A 15443-nucleotide genomic window follows, 5' to 3' on the forward strand; every position below is an offset into this window, starting at 1 on the left:
ACAACCTGTTGTCGAGATCATCTGTCATCATCAAGATGTCAGTGGGGCTTGAGTATGATCGGTTAGTGCTCGAACTTTTGTTGTTCTGATGTGCTCTAAGCAAGTTTTCCTTCCGATCAACGCTTACTGAGATTCCCCAGTGCAATTTTCTTCACCTTCGCTTTAGGCCTTTTGTGGTTTAGTAAGAAGGTAGAGTCACAGCGAAGTTGTCGGCTCGTATTCTACCCCATGGAGTCCTCCGCATATCCAACTCTTCCGCGTGCCATCACCATCAGCACGGACCTTTGCAGCATCGTCTTCGTTGCTCGATTTGATCGAAAACCTGGTTCTACAACTGTTTGCTAAATCGAAGTCTGAGAATGTCGCTCGTGTGTCTCCACGGTGCACGGATAACCTGAACTTTGTTTCGTCCAGACTCAAGGTTCATTCTACTGTACCCCTTCATTGCGGGTTTTGTGACGATGTGCTCTCTGTCCTTGTAGGACTCTGTTTGTTTGACCCGAATTCCTTTACTATAAGCGTCGATACTAACATCAGATGTCGGGCCGCGCTGTATGATATTGTACATTGGTGATTACTTTTGTCGCCCCCCTGCTTTTTAAACTTTTGTCGACGCACATTACTTCCGTATATTCTTCTTTCCATGCTCTTTTCGGTTATGGTCAGCCTTCGATGTATGTCGTCTTTCTGTATGTGTACATGTTCGTCCTTTTTTTACTGTTTATCAATTCTCTCCAGATGATACACTATATTCAACAACCAGACGAAATAAAATAAAGGGGAATTAGTACGCCACCCGCCACCCGCCACAATCCATCCATAAATAATATAAATAGTGCACAGCCATAGGTCAGCGTCTCTCGTACCTCCCCTATTACAGATATCGTACGATTCTGCCACAGGCCTGCCGTGGCTCATATTACTTCGAGATTCGAATACGACTTTATGCGACGATCACAGACAGCTCTGCGGCTCTGCCGTGGGTTTCGAAAACCTATATGGAGTGGATGAGCGGGAACCCACGTCATCTTCATCCATTCTCATCGATGCAAGTCTTGCCCTCGCATATTCTTCTTTCGTCTCTATTTGCTCGACGACCCTTTTTAATGGCCCCTTGGACGAGGTAATGGTGTCTCCGACTACTGTCATCGATGCCGCCCGTCTTTTCTCGGCCTGACGGAGCTTCATCAAGGACTAAATGGACAAAACGAGTCAGTACTGCCTCCTTCGAAAGATCTCATTGGTTATTCTTACCAGTTCTTGTGTCCTTCCTACTAACACTAGCTTTCGAAGGACTATCTCGACCATCCGAGAGAACTGTCTGCTCGTATTCGCCTTGACCAGTCGAACGACGACGTTTAGGACAACAAGTTGGCCGTGCCTGAATACTCCGGATTCTACGGCGAAACTCTTGTGCAAGAAGTTATCGCCCTCCCTTTTTTCTTCGAGTGAGAGCTGTTCTTTGTATACCTGAAGGTATTGCTTACTCCTTTGTTACAGGTCTATCCGACTCTGCATACTGCACGACGTTGTCCGTCGTGTGACAATATGACCGTCTTCGGATTTGAGCCGCCAACTTTCCCTTGGGATCCATGTACGTCGGTAGGTTGCACAGTGGATGGTTGACGCTTTCTTCTTGACGACTAAAGAGGTTGCAACGTGCCTCCAGGGCGCTCAGATTGAGTACTTTCCTTGGCTTGAAGTGTAAGTTAGGACCCTCGGTTGAGAATTGCTCGAGATATGAACCGAGCGATGTCAATGCGTCCATCGAGAGGTCGAATCCAGATGACTCTGGTGCTACAATCGTGACACGTTGTTTCAAGGTATGAGGTTTATGCAACTCTCTGTGAAGACAATCAGAGCCAAGTTCTTAACGAAGAAGAAGGGCGAAAAAAAAACAGATTACGCACCGTTGAAATACTCCGCGTCCTGGTAAATCGAAAGCGGATATGTAACCCGCTAAGGCAAAGGTGACCTCCGTGTGGGCTCTCTCGTGAGCATCATTGTACACGAGAAAGTCGCTGTCGCTCCCATGTAACACTGATATTTTGTCATGGATCAAGTCTAGGTCTCGAAAGTTCGGAAGATACTCCGTGTTCGAAGGAGGGAATCGTTCTAAGCAGGAGTACACAGTAGATATGTCTTCAATGGCCTGCTTAGATGTTAAGATGACCGGAAGGAACGCGTCTGGAGGTGCGTGGTTGTCCATGGCGCAAGGTATTTTTGTCTTTGCAGTTGGCCCTTTTATAATCATATCTCAAGGTAGGTCTACTTTGGACTGAATGATGGGCAATAATGGTCCATATCTTCCTAGCCTTATGGGTCAGTCATTTTGTTATATCTTCTTCGCTTAAGATCGTGACCGTCTAACGAGCTAGATCATTTGACGAGCATCCTAGCGTATATGTTTCGAATTCACCATCTGAAATTACGATAAGTCGAAGTATCCTCAGTACCAGGAACAACGATTTGTGGCTCATCAGACTTTTGATCCGTCACTAGCCCAATTTGTCGCCTATTCAGCTCAGCATCGATATCGGCCACGAGACTCGTAAGGTTTTATCAGATCCATAAGCCATTAATTCGAGCATGGAAGGTGCATCGCATTGAACTGATGCTCATCTCTGTGGCTTAGTACCGGTATGACCTCATGACGAGATTTCTCCTATATTTAAGTGGCGTCTAATCACACATTCCACAATAATGGCTATGGCGTCCTCATCGATTACTCGTGCGTTGATGCCCCTCGAAGTGTTATGTGGTCTGACCTTTTTTTTTGCCCAGAGGAAATTGTCTTAACACCGAACCCTGGCAGGTTCGTATTGTTCCCGATCGTCTATCCGGACGTAAGTGAATTACATCTCTTTTGTATCACTTGTTGACACGCTTTCCGACCTCTTAAGCTTTGGGACATGTATCAACGTGCACTAGCATCCTTTTGGACCACCTCAGAGATCAACATGGTGCACGACATTCGTCAATGGACCGAGGCTTTGACAGCGAATGAAAGACACTTTATTTCGCACGTCCTAGCTTTTTTTGCCGCCTCCGATGGTATAGTTGTTGAGAACCTTGTCAGTCGATTCGCATCGGAGGTTCAACTCGCGGAGGCCAGAGCATTTTACGCGTCCCAAGCGATGATGGAGACGATCCACTCCGAGACCTACGCCATGCTAATCGACGTCTTGATCAAGGATATGGGGGAAAGAGAGAGGTTGTTCAACGCCATGGAGAGTATACCTTGCGTCAAGGAGAAGGCTACTTGGGCGGTGAAGTGGATTGCTGATGCCGAAGCTTCGTTCCCTATACGCTTGATTGCCTTCGCTGTGGTTGAAGGGGTATTCTTCTCAGGGTCCTTTGCTTCGATTTTTTGGCTCAAGAAGAGGGGTCTAATGCCTGGGTTGACCTTCTCAAACGAGTTGATTAGCAGAGATGAAGGCCTCCACACGGACTTCGCATGCATGCTATTCGGGTATATCCAGAACAAGCCGCTTCCCGCTGTCGTGGTACAGATATTTCGGGAAGCGGTCTTGATCGAGCAACGTTTTGTGACCGGTGAGTAGTTGCTGTTCAAATGTCTTGCCTTGCAGGCGCTGATGGCTTTATTCTTGTCTTTTTACTAGATGCCCTACCGGTCAAACTCATTGGAATGAACGCCGAAAATATGTGCAAATACATTGAGTTCATCGCGGATCGTTTGCTCCAGGCATTGGGATACGACAAGATATACAGTGTCGGCAATCCCTTCGACTTCATGGACATAATTTCGCTCGAGGGGAAGACCAACTTCTTTGAGAAGCGCGTCTCGGACTATGCCAAGTTTTCCGTGGCATCCAATGCTACCAGTGATCATGCTTTGTTCGTCCCTACCTAAGATATGGCCAATGCATGCTACTCACAGCTTCTCTTCTAGTACTATTGAAGAAGACTTCTAATCTGATTGTGCCTAAAGACTTGGATCAGACGGACATTGCTCGCTTCTGACGTATGCGGTGCACCACTTTGTTCCTCGACTTGACCTGATATATATTAGCTTATGATGCCTGGTTTATTTCTTTATTTTCGATGATGTATGTTTACTTTCCGATCGGTATTTGCTTGAGGAGTACATAAAGCGCCGTTGTACGATGAATAAATGCCGGGTTCCTCGTCCGTCATGTCTGGTAAGATCAACCCTCTCAGCGTCGACTTCATGCTCATTTGTTCCTTAGAAGTCTCTCAATCGTTGATATTAGCTGGACTTCCGGTCAACGAATCCCACTATGCTATCCTAGATTGTATGTCTATCAAGGACATCATCCTAATGTCCAAAATTTCTCCGGTAACGAAGGACATCGTCGATGAGTACCTCCAGTCACGATGGCATCGTCATCTCAGGAGATACGTGAAGCAGCCGCACCTCTTCCGCGTTATCCTCAGGCGTACTCGTTCTGTCATATCCGGGTCTTCTGCCCTCCACTTCGTCTTACCAGGTCCAAAACACTGGACTCCAAATGACTGCGACGTATACACACCATCTGGGAAAGGTTCCCATGTCATCAAATATCTCTGCGACCATGAAGGATTCGAGACATCGTCCACTTATACTACCAACTCCGGAAGGTCTGCACATTACGGGACCGTAAAATCCTGCATCGCCTCCGTGACGAAGCTAACGAAGACCGGGAGTAACAAAAGGATCGATGTGATAGAGAGTGCAACCTCATCCTCTATTCACCCCTTGGCGTACTTCTGGTGCACCCTTCTTCCCAACTACATTTCTGCGGACTCCATTTGCATTCCTTTCCCTGCGCACGCATTGCACGGACGTGGCTGCCGTAACGAAGAAGCAGCTACTGACGAGCTGGAACAAAAATACAAGTTCCGTGGTTTTACCATCTCTTCGTTCCTATCCAACATGGAGACGGTTGTCGACTCCTACCCTCGCATAAAGAACAACTGTGCCGCCAACCCATACTGTCCGCATATGAATCGCTCTTTCGGGGACAAGTGGTGTCTCCAAATCGTTTTCGACGAGAGCTTGGCCGAAGGAAACGCGGTAGACACACTCACTCCTCAGTGGAGATATGGCGGAGGACAGTGTGGTATGTGCAGGGCGAGCACCAAGCAGGAGGTGAAACTCATTGTTCGATAGGTATTTTCTGGCCAAGGTTTGTCTCCAACGTCATTTGATTTAACATAGTTCGATGTGACTCATCTTGCTCGTCAGAAGTCAATCAATGCTGCCTCTGCAGCATGTAATGCGATAACTATGGCAGACGGGAGACGGTGTATCCTTTCTTATTTATTGCTTGAGGCCACCGAAAATTTTGTACTTATCTATCGATGAACGCATTAGAGGTAGATCCTCAATGGAGTTCGAAATGTAAGCTAGAGTTAGGAGGTAAATAATATATATAATACGGCAGGAAGAGGACTGGATTGGTACGGATTTGTGCATTACGCTTGACCACTAGAACAAGTCACAACCGTCTCAGACTTTTGCCAGGTATTTTGGCAGTTCTGACCTGCACTGGTGCCACTCCGAGCTGCTGTATCGCTCGGTTCGTTTCACGATAAAATACCTGTAGAGGTCGCCACACAGTGTGCGATGCGAGTAGGACGTACCTATCTAACACAAAAATGTTGACGGTCCCTGTATGAATTGAACGTTACACGGTCGATCAGACAGAATGAGGCTTGGCCAATTATGGTAACATACAAGGTTTAATCTGAGATGACCTACGTATCCGAAGGTAGTTAGTCTATGTTTGATACGGAAGGTTCAATAAGGTACAATTCCAGTACTTGTCTGATATATGAAAATCAACCTGAATTCCTGCACTGCCGATGGCTTTTTATAGACGTCCGGTTGGTTCTTTTGTTCTCAACTGCTTCATCTCGGTTGTTAAACCCCTTGGAGAGGCGTTGAACATCCTGTGCAGAAATGACGATTCATCAATCACCATCTCATCATCTATATTCTTTTTGATCATAGCTATTTGATGGGTGCACTAACTGGCTTCCATTCAGCCTTGGAGCTTCTGCAATTCTCTTCCTCGACCTACAGCGTAACTTATTGAGGAATAATGCCATGTAAGTGGAGATCGCGTACTGCGAGAAGAATGAAGCAAAAATGGTTAGCACTATATGCTGCGTAAATGACGCGTAGACCTTATAATTTGTTTGATCGGCTAAACTTGCTATTGATTGGTGTGGAGTGTCACCGATCTCATCTTATACTTTCCCTCCTCTGATATCTCAAAAGGTGCTCGCGCCGTGATCGTGACACTTATAAAAGTCAGGCAGCGCAAACACACAGATAGCTCATTTTCGCACCTCACAATGGCCAAGATTACAACTCCAAAGCGTTCCTCTTCGCCCGAATTGCCTGCTCCGTACTCAAAGCGCAGAGCGCACAACCGCAAGCAAAAGCCGTATGTTCGTATTCATATGTTTACGGTCTCGTGCCTAACTCGATTGGTAGAGGAAAGACTGAGTCTCGGGATCCTAGTAATAGTGATACGGAAACGCTGGACGAGGAACCAAAACCCCCGGCGAATTCTAAGAGCGGACCAAAGTACGTTATTGTTCGACGCCTCAGTATACTAAAGTCACGGGAGACCTGCAGCGTGAAATCCAATGATGGGGCTGATGTTGCTCGAAGTGCCGGGTAACCATTTTTGTTAGCGTAGTACTCGCGCCGTGATGCTGATCTTCGAACAGAGCATCGACACGTTCTCCCAATAAGACAACTACTGATGACACTTCTGAGACGATCATGCAAGCTACTGCGCCGTCCTCGAGTAACACCGATAGTCAGGAAGTAACACTCGAAAAGGTCGTGTCTTTCTTTCTTTTCTTTTCCTATTGTCTTCTTCGTTTTTCTCTCGTAAGGCTGATTCTGGTAAATTCATCCAATGTAGAAGGTTACAAACGATGCAACGGATGCACCTCCACGAGACGAAGAACCCGAGTCGGAGGACGGATCTGCCGCCCCAAAACTCCTTGACAAGGAACAACTTCAAACCGTAAATGATGTCGATGTACTTCGAGAACATTTGTGAGTGAACATCCTCCTGACAATGCGCTCGCAATGACATTTCCTTCTTCATAGACATGCGGTTGTGAATCGTGCGCGACCTTTAGTGTGAGCCGTTCTACAAATCATGGGAGTTCTACGTGCTTTGACTGTTAGCCATTTCAGGGAAGTTTATACTTGCACGAACCTCGGGCAGAACAAGGATGCCATGCCAGTGCCTCTCGTGGACATTCGCAATGAATTCAAGGACGTTAATCTGATAAGGTATTGTCCTCCTCCAGCTTCTTTCTGTCGTGTTCAGTCCTTTTTACTTATAAAATGATTTTGGCTGCCTACTCTATTTAGACGTCTATACGTTTTATGTGCTGCGCGTGGTAACATCGACGCCGAAAACATTGGCCTAGCGAACCCTGCTGACTTCGTTCACTCAAACTCGTACATTCGTCGCCTCAACCCACAGAGAGTAGCCAATTTCTATCTTTTGGGCACTGTCACATTGTCCTCGTTGCGAACAGGAAGAGCACAGGGCAATAGACAGCTTTGTGTCAAACTTATGTGGGAGACTTATCATCACGCTATGGCTTTCTTGGGAGATACGATAGGCGTAGAGGCTCTATATGTGCCAACATTCCACGGGGGTGTTACCTTTTCGACAATGGTGTACAAAGGTATGAGAATTCATTCAATGACTATGATTGACTAATCACGATAGCGATGCTGCAGAACCGACGAAAGATAGTGAAGAAAAGGATGACAAGTCAAAAACCGAGACAAGTAAGAAAGAGTCGAAGAAACCGATGAATTCTGGGACACGCAAAATGAAATCTACGTTCAAAAAACCTGCTCGTAGACCATTTCTTCCGCCGGGCGAAGACGGTAAGTACATATTATACATCATGTTTTATTCGTTCTTTGACTTTAGTGGCAGTGAAAATTTATGACGGCAGAGAGTCTAAATTTTCGTTCTCGGATTACACCAAGCTTCCGGTGTACGAAGGCGAGATCGAAATGAACGCTCCTGTCGTCGTATTTTTTACTGTCAGGTCGTATCAACCTCGTCCAGAGCGTATCCCGGATAATGCGGAGGCCAATATCGAGAAGTCTCTATCGCTCAACATCCAGGAGGTTGTCTTAGTCGGTGACCGACTTCGAGATGCTTCGGACTTTGACGTAGATGAAGATCCTTGGGGTATCGTCGAGAGAGTGGCTGCTGAGGAGACTACACCTCACCCTCAGGAGTCTGACGAAGAGTTTTGAGTCACGGTGAATTTGGTGATAACATAGCTCCGACGCTTTTGATCGTATAACGTATTGATGAAGGCAGGTCCTTAGGATGTTCATGAGCCATATCTATTTCCGTCCTCGGTAGCTTAACGGAGGACGAGACGTGTTATTACTACCACCACTAAACTGTACTTAAGGTCCGACCAGTGATTCTGTCTCGGTTTTATTTATCGCTTTCGCAGCGTTGTTCTTCGATGTATTTGCAATGTGCCCTGTCCTCGGGTTGTAGTTTATAATATTGAACAGTGATCGGAATCTTCCGGGAGCGCCACGTATCCGCTCTTTCCGGTTTTTCTCGTTCTTCACCAACGTACATCGAGCTTCATTCTTGCTTCATTCTATACAGGTCATGGGTATTCAGCTCCACTTGGTTTTGTCTGCTCGCTAAAGACATACATGCTGTTTCACTCTTGGTGGAGGTCTTGTCCATCCACTTCCGCACCCTGAGAGTTTGCATACTGTCGGCTTTGCGTAGCGTAGCAGCGTGCTTCTTGGTCTTCTGTCATTCTGTCGCCCCAAGAGGCCAATCTGTACCTTGAGAGTTGCAAGACTTCTAGGTTCTAGGATTGTCATTATCTTTCTCTAGCCATGATAGAGCAATGTGCCGTACAGAGTGTAGCTTTCGTCGTCACACCGTCTACTGGGGCACTGACTTTCAGTCCGTCTCGTTGACAATGACGACTGCCTGTTTTCGGCTGCTTCGTGGAAGAAATTCGGAATCTGCTGTTGCGGTTGAAGCTTACTTATTATTTCCATACACAGAACCTCATCGCTTCCTCCCCTTCTCGACAGGGGTTTTACTGGGCTTCTCATCACCGTATCCTTGTGTTTTGGGAGTTCTTTGTACCGACAATCCGTCAGTGTACGACGTTCGTATATGATACATCTGCGATGCATAACAGGAACTACAGCGGCTCAATATGTTCCACTTCCGAGTAGCCTCTCATCTTCTTACGAGTGTCGGCCTCACGTTCTCACGGTCGCTGCTATTCTGTTCGGCCGTATACTCTCCTCACGCGTCGCTCACACTACCGGCTTGGCTGGTCGTACGGTTCGTCTTTGCGAGGTTTCCTATCTATCGTGCCTTTCGGAGCTGAGCTTTCAAGCTCATCATCAACGGCAGTATCTTATTGAATACACCTTCAAGTTGATTAACGGTGATTTCAACTCCCTCTGTGGCTCTTCGTTTCCCTGCATGGATCTTGATCTATGGACTCGGATATACCCGCACCACCGCATTCTGTACACTTGACCCACAGTTCCGCAGGAACATTTCCTACGATGGAATGTACGTGTTTGTTTTTCTCTTGCGCTAGTTGATACTCTCATTGACTGTCCGTTTCTTCAGTGTTGTACGATTTGCTGCTTGACTCTACCCACGACTTCACGGACATCTTCTTCTGTGCTGATGACTCATCGTCAGTCACTACTACCGTTGCTGATTGATTATGGACAACGAACAGACCACGACGGCCCCTAGTCACGAACGAATAAGGTACTTTCAATTGCTTACAGGATATCTCGAATCTGATACAATTAACGATTGAAATCTTCAGTTACAACAAATTATTCCGGTAATTTGTTCGGTTGAAGTTTCCTTTTCGCCCTGAAAACATATGTCAGTCGAAACCGAACCGTTTTGGAAGGTTTATCAACAACATCCCCAAGAGGGACATTCACACCAGATCTTCTTCCTGCGCCAGTTACAAACCGATGTCGGCATCTGACCGGGAACCGCCGTGGTCAAAGTCGTGGTCAGACGGTGAGTAACCGAGCACACTGATCAAGTCTCCGATGGCAATGCGGCGCGAAAGGGAACAAACCTAAAAGAAACGCAGAGACAAAAAAAAGGTGTGTTGTTTTTCTTTCATTTCTTTGCTTTTTTTGACGTTCTTCTTAGCATAGGTTTCACAGTCAACGGCCGTCAGGGGAAGACCTCAGATCGTCTCACGTCTCACTTGCCGTGCTGTTGTCTTGATCGGGTATGGCGAGATTCTTGCACCTCATGTGATGCGCCAACTATACGGAGATTGGTAGGACCCCAGCGCTCATGCGTATATAACGGCAACCTAAAGGAATCGTGGTTCGTGTCATAACCTCTGCACCTGCGTTCAACGAGGAACCCTCTTGTTTTTATCTGGGTGTCCTTGATCCTCACGTCTGCCTGCTTCATAGCGGTCACTATTCGCTCAATTGCGTTGAGAAGACCGCGCCATCTCAAGGTCTCAAACTTCGACTTAGGTCACCCTGCTTCGCCATCTTATCTCTCTTTCACTCTGAGAAACATACGCTCCAGAGAGACTACATTCCTCTCGGATGGAGGCTGGTCAGTGTCATATTCATCGTTCTGACGTGGTATAGCTGACAAGGTATCATAGTCACCGAGTCGCAGCTTGTCGTTGGCGCTCTATCGTACGACCAACAACAAGATGACTGGCCATTTTGGAGTCCACGATACCTCACTCATTTGTATCCTTATAAATATGTCTTCGACATTGGTTGGGTCGACTCTGATGTGTCCTTCAAACTACCTGGCGTATACCCAACTCGTGATTTGATTATCACACGCGACCCGTTCCCCTGTATCAACTCAGTTCATCAAGTTAACGTCGGTGCTCTACTCGCCGAAACAGAAGACGACGTCGTCCTGCTCGTTACGTGTTTATCCGGAGCCAAGTATCTGGTTGGACTTCTCCGAGCTCCTCGGTGGATGTTGAGAAGGTCATTTGAGGGCGGGCAGGTTAACGAGGCAGTATTTGGATGGATGTCAAGGGCGGACTTGGAGATATGGATCAAGGGTATCCCACAAGACTTGGTTCGCATCGTCTTCCCGTATTCGTATCGATCTCCTCCTACTCGTTTATACGACGTTAAACGACGGAAACTGGTTGCCGATATACCCGCTTCGACCACTCACTTCGATGCGGACGTCGGTGACATGTCTTCGATGGTCCATGAAGTCACAGCAGTTGTATCCGACCAAGACTTAGATAGTCGATCTACGGTCCTTCCACGCACTTCCAATGGGATGATACCTTCCGGATCCGCATCATCTTCCACCATAGAAGCAATCAGCTCACCCGATTCATACCATGCATCTGCCAATACGTCGTCTTCCTCGGTTTCGACCGCGACCATATCTTCGACTCCCTCCCTTGCCATGTCTGAAGCGGTTGGCATTCCACTGTCTCCCAAAAACCCTGGAGTTCTCCATGCACCGGTCCCAGTGATGACATACGGCAATTTTGCAACAATGTCACCCTCGAACATTCCATCGTTCCCGGATTTCACGGCAACGACAAGTGCGGTATCCTCCCAGGTCTCTCCCGATCTTGTAAGCATCCCTTTGTATTTGGGAAGCCATGAGACTCATTCGACTACTCTCTATTTCCGACTTGTCGGCGTGCGTCCAGTACTATTCTTCACCGGTTTCAAAGACGGAAGCGGACACGGAAGATAGGTTCCCCACTCCCATGCCTCGTAATAAGGTTCCTTCTTCCATTGTTGCTTCTTCTCGTTTTACTGTGCGCGGCAGTAATTTGTGACGTCCTTTTATGCCCCGGGGTATATCTCCGGTACATGTCGTCGCATCCTTCCTCCTTCCTTCTCGATTTGAACTCCCAGTCCGTGCTCACCTCTGTTTACTCACCCTTCCCAATGATGATCAATTTCGATGTTTCATTTCATATACATTGTCTCTCGCTTTTGAAGTTCTTTCATTTCTAAGTTACTTTGTTCTCCTGTGAGTGAAGTGGGACACGGCGATGATCTGTTGGTGCATGGATGAGGTGGAATATATTGTCCCTTCGAATATGACGCATTCTTCGATCGTTGTACTACGTCGTGGAAACTTCGCTGGGGTGATCGATGCCGACGGATAAAGTGGAACATTTCGCTATTGACGTCGAAGGTCATAGAGGACATGCCGTGTCATACTTGCTTCGCAGTAAAGGTTTCACCGACAGTGGCCCAAACAAGAATGCTATACTTCCTGATCTGTACAAAGCGAATCAAAACCCGCGCCGCAGCACAATACGTCACCCATGTAAAACGCCACACCAAAAAAAGTCTCTAACTAACGAAAACGAGAACTGTCCGGTGTCCGATCTGAAATTGTAGTGCACGTTGCAAAAGAAGAGCAAAGTGAAAGAGAAACACAAGTAGAGAAACAAAACCGCAGTATATGTGGTGTGGTCAAGAGACAGAAAAAAACAGGAAGGAGGGGAAAACAGATCATACAGAACAACGAGAACAGTCGGAACGAGACGAATTGGACTGGGGGGGAAACAGATCACACGAGGACTTCCGGATCGGCCCGCCTCCAGTTTCTCGGGAGGATGCGTAGTTGGAGTACGGTCATCGGCCATCTCGACTCAAGTCAAGTTCGCACTGTGCCACGAGCATGATACCGATAACAGATTGCACGTCTCAAGTGAGTAAATGCCCTGACTAGACGAAATCAAGGTACCTACCCTCTTTCAGAGTTGAGATAAATTGGATAGATTCGCCCGCGGATGTCAGAAAGAGCGAAGCATGAGTGGATTTCTATGGAACGCAAGGCCGAAAAAGGAGACCCACTAGTAACTCAGTTGCAGAAGCAAAAAAAATAGGAGTCCGTCTGTAACCGAATGAGTTTAGTAGGTGCACCACTTATGGTAGATGAGATGCACGACACTAACCCGCATCCTCAACAACCCCAAAGCGATGACAGCCATGACAGACAGCTCACTTGGCCTTCATCCGCATCATCACCGTCGAACCACGATGATCGCGGGGTTTGCTCCTTCATGGACTCCATGACTTCGTGATCTACCTGCTGTCGGGGCATAAGAGGCGAATTCTCCGCTTTCGCTGATGCATTATCGCTCTCCCGCTCGGATTGGCCCCTGCCTGAGTCAATCTTGAGCCGCTCTCTCTCGGCAACCTGAACCTGTGTCTCAATTCTCCACCCTCCTTCGACGTAACGTACCCTCCAGTCTTCACCATCGCTATACATCCCATGACCGACCATACCGACCGTGTACACCCTCATCTTGGCCTCCGCCACTCTTTCGGAGGTGAAAATCGGTGTCGGAGTCACGGACCAGCTTCCTCCCATCTCGTGCGTATAACATGTAGGAAATGTCAGGAGGACGTCCCAGCGTCGATAGTACGAGATCGCATCCCACAGCTCCTGAAGTTGATCGGTTGTGCGGAACTTGGGCGAGGGAACGGCCAAGGGGGTGAGTCGTTCAATGTATTTCTTCGGAATACGTAGAAGTCCTTGTTCGCCGAATGGAAAGAGATCATGGACGTCCGAGTTTTTGCTCTCTGTGTACGAGAAACACTGGACGATGGCACTGTTACCGACAGTTTCCTCCCAGTCTCCTACAGCAAAGACGAAGTGATGGCGTTGAAGTTTGACTGTGAATGTACGATAGGCGATGATGCCCGGGAAGGTCTTTATGGTCGACCACGGGACTTCTATAATGGTCAGGGAGAAGGTGGGGTTGAACTTTGGACTGACAACCTGTTTAGGATTGACAAGGCCCTCGGTCGGATCGATTGCACTCTGAATGTGTGGTAGGCGACGGGCATCATCACCCGTGACGGGACGATAACCTTGAACGAGTAACATGTTCTCTGAAACATTGTGAGTATTCAAGGGAAATTCACGATTACAATTTGACGTACCAGCCATTTAGAAGGAATGCTTTCTGACGCTTTGACTGGTGAACTGAACGAAGGGGGAGGAAGCTACAGAAAATCACCACTCGAACATTTTGACTCTATCTATTCTCCTCGAGCTTCCCAGGGAAAGGACGTAAACTTGAGGGGACGTAATAGAACTTACCGTATCGTGATACATGGTGATATTTATGTCGTAACAGGACAGGACCCCAGAACATCATTAGTGCATGACTGCAACGCCCAGAAGACAGTCAACAAATTTAATATAACCTTCTGTCCGATGGATCGGTGTATCATAGCATTACGTCGGGAAAGGCAGAAGTATCATCTTGATCATTTAAGAATGGCAGGATACAGCTGCTGCACTCTTTTCCTCTCCACACAAGGAGCTATCTAAACAACTTTTGCTATTTTTACAAACATGCCTTTCTTAGGTACGTGTTTGACTGATATGTTGTTTAAACATTGGCATGATGAATTCTGACATTGTATGGAATGGCCCAGAACCAGAAGACTGTACACTCGTGTTCGGTCCACGTGCATACTGCCTCCCACACATCATCACTGCTGTTGATCATGTTACTGGCACAGTAGATGAAACACGCATAATCGAACCTGCTGGAGTTCCATCCTTCACTCTCACAATCCGTCATATCCCCTATTCAACCGAAGCATTGACACCGGGCACAAGTTATCTCCGTATCTTCACGGTCAACATCGAGAAGTTCTCATACCAATTCGTCACTGGGTTATGGGAGTACACCCTGGATGATCACGCCATACTGCGCTGTTACGCGTATCGATGTTCGCCTCGCTACGAACGGGGAACACTCGGACTCCTTCGAATCCCTTGCGATCATGTTAGGCTCGACCCCAATCAAGTTGCTCCACCTACACTCAATGCCGTCACCCCATCATTATTGTCATTATGGAAGACTGTCCACCCTGCACACCATCTATACGGGGAACTGGAGTTCACTTTCCCTTACATGAACCAGATCCGTGCTGGTGCATGGGACCTAATTCCATTGTCTACCGCTCTTGATGCCTGCGCCTCCGACTCAGAGAAGATGGAGCGGTGGAAGTATGTGAGGACTATGTTGAACGAGATGAGACTGGAGGCAGAAGATGAATGGCAAAGGATATAAGAGGAGGAAATGGGACTTAAACGGTGGAACTGGAAAGATGGAAACTCTGGTGATGAAGTAGGGAGGAAGCGGGAATGCGGAAAAACCACCGGAATATGATGTCCCTGATCTAGTATTTGCCTCACTTTTATTTAATACGACTTTTAGGGTGGAATGATTTTTGAATGACATTCTCAATACGCCAGAACATCATTCAGATAGATTGGTTGAGGGAATTTTTGGATTTTAACTGCCTAATTTGGGTTTATCTTTTATTGTGGAAAAGGAAATAACGAGGAATTGAGGGATAGTTGGGAAAGTAGGCATTCCGCCTGCTACTT

The 15443-nt window shown here is 47.2% G+C and overlaps 6 protein-coding genes across 6 annotated transcripts; 4 read left to right on the top strand and 2 right to left on the bottom strand.

Annotated features, from left to right (window-relative positions):
- Positions 1–943: 943 nt before the first annotated feature.
- STEHIDRAFT_114154 (uncharacterized protein) lies at positions 944–2209 on the bottom strand (the record flags this gene model as incomplete). Its single annotated transcript, XM_007308221.1, has 5 exons — positions 944–994; positions 1024–1194; positions 1255–1381; positions 1488–1844; positions 1911–2209. The coding sequence occupies 5 exons, from the start codon at positions 2207–2209 to the stop codon at positions 944–946; spliced, it is 1005 nt and encodes a 334-aa protein (XP_007308283.1).
- A 494-nt stretch (positions 2210–2703) lies between these two features.
- On the top strand, positions 2704–3874 carry STEHIDRAFT_114155 (ribonucleotide reductase subunit R2; the record flags this gene model as incomplete). The annotated part of the gene is made up of 4 exons (XM_007308222.1): positions 2704–2731; positions 2785–2846; positions 2904–3555; positions 3591–3874. The coding sequence occupies 4 exons, from the start codon at positions 2704–2706 to the stop codon at positions 3872–3874; spliced, it is 1026 nt and encodes a 341-aa protein (XP_007308284.1).
- Positions 3875–4156: 282 nt separating this feature from the next.
- STEHIDRAFT_160753 (uncharacterized protein) lies at positions 4157–5134 on the top strand (the record flags this gene model as incomplete). The annotated part of the gene is made up of 1 exon (XM_007308223.1): positions 4157–5134. The coding sequence occupies one exon, from the start codon at positions 4157–4159 to the stop codon at positions 5132–5134; it is 978 nt and encodes a 325-aa protein (XP_007308285.1).
- A 5487-nt stretch (positions 5135–10621) lies between these two features.
- On the top strand, positions 10622–11850 carry STEHIDRAFT_160755 (uncharacterized protein; the record flags this gene model as incomplete). The annotated part of the gene is made up of 3 exons (XM_007308224.1): positions 10622–10631; positions 10684–11639; positions 11719–11850. The coding sequence occupies 3 exons, from the start codon at positions 10622–10624 to the stop codon at positions 11848–11850; spliced, it is 1098 nt and encodes a 365-aa protein (XP_007308286.1).
- Positions 11851–12992: 1142 nt separating this feature from the next.
- Positions 12993–14153, bottom strand: STEHIDRAFT_114158 (uncharacterized protein; the record flags this gene model as incomplete). The annotated part of the gene is made up of 3 exons (XM_007308225.1): positions 12993–13925; positions 13979–14041; positions 14139–14153. The coding sequence occupies 3 exons, from the start codon at positions 14151–14153 to the stop codon at positions 12993–12995; spliced, it is 1011 nt and encodes a 336-aa protein (XP_007308287.1).
- Positions 14154–14396: 243 nt separating this feature from the next.
- Positions 14397–15123, top strand: STEHIDRAFT_160757 (uncharacterized protein; the record flags this gene model as incomplete). Its single annotated transcript, XM_007308226.1, has 2 exons — positions 14397–14409; positions 14480–15123. 2 exons carry the CDS (start codon positions 14397–14399, stop codon positions 15121–15123), a joined length of 657 nt encoding a protein of 218 aa, XP_007308288.1.
- Between the last annotated feature and the right edge of the window lie 320 nt (positions 15124–15443).

This window comes from Stereum hirsutum (assembly GCF_000264905.1).
Source record: "Stereum hirsutum FP-91666 SS1 unplaced genomic scaffold STEHIscaffold_14, whole genome shotgun sequence".
Lineage (NCBI taxonomy): Eukaryota > Fungi > Basidiomycota > Agaricomycetes > Russulales > Stereaceae > Stereum > Stereum hirsutum.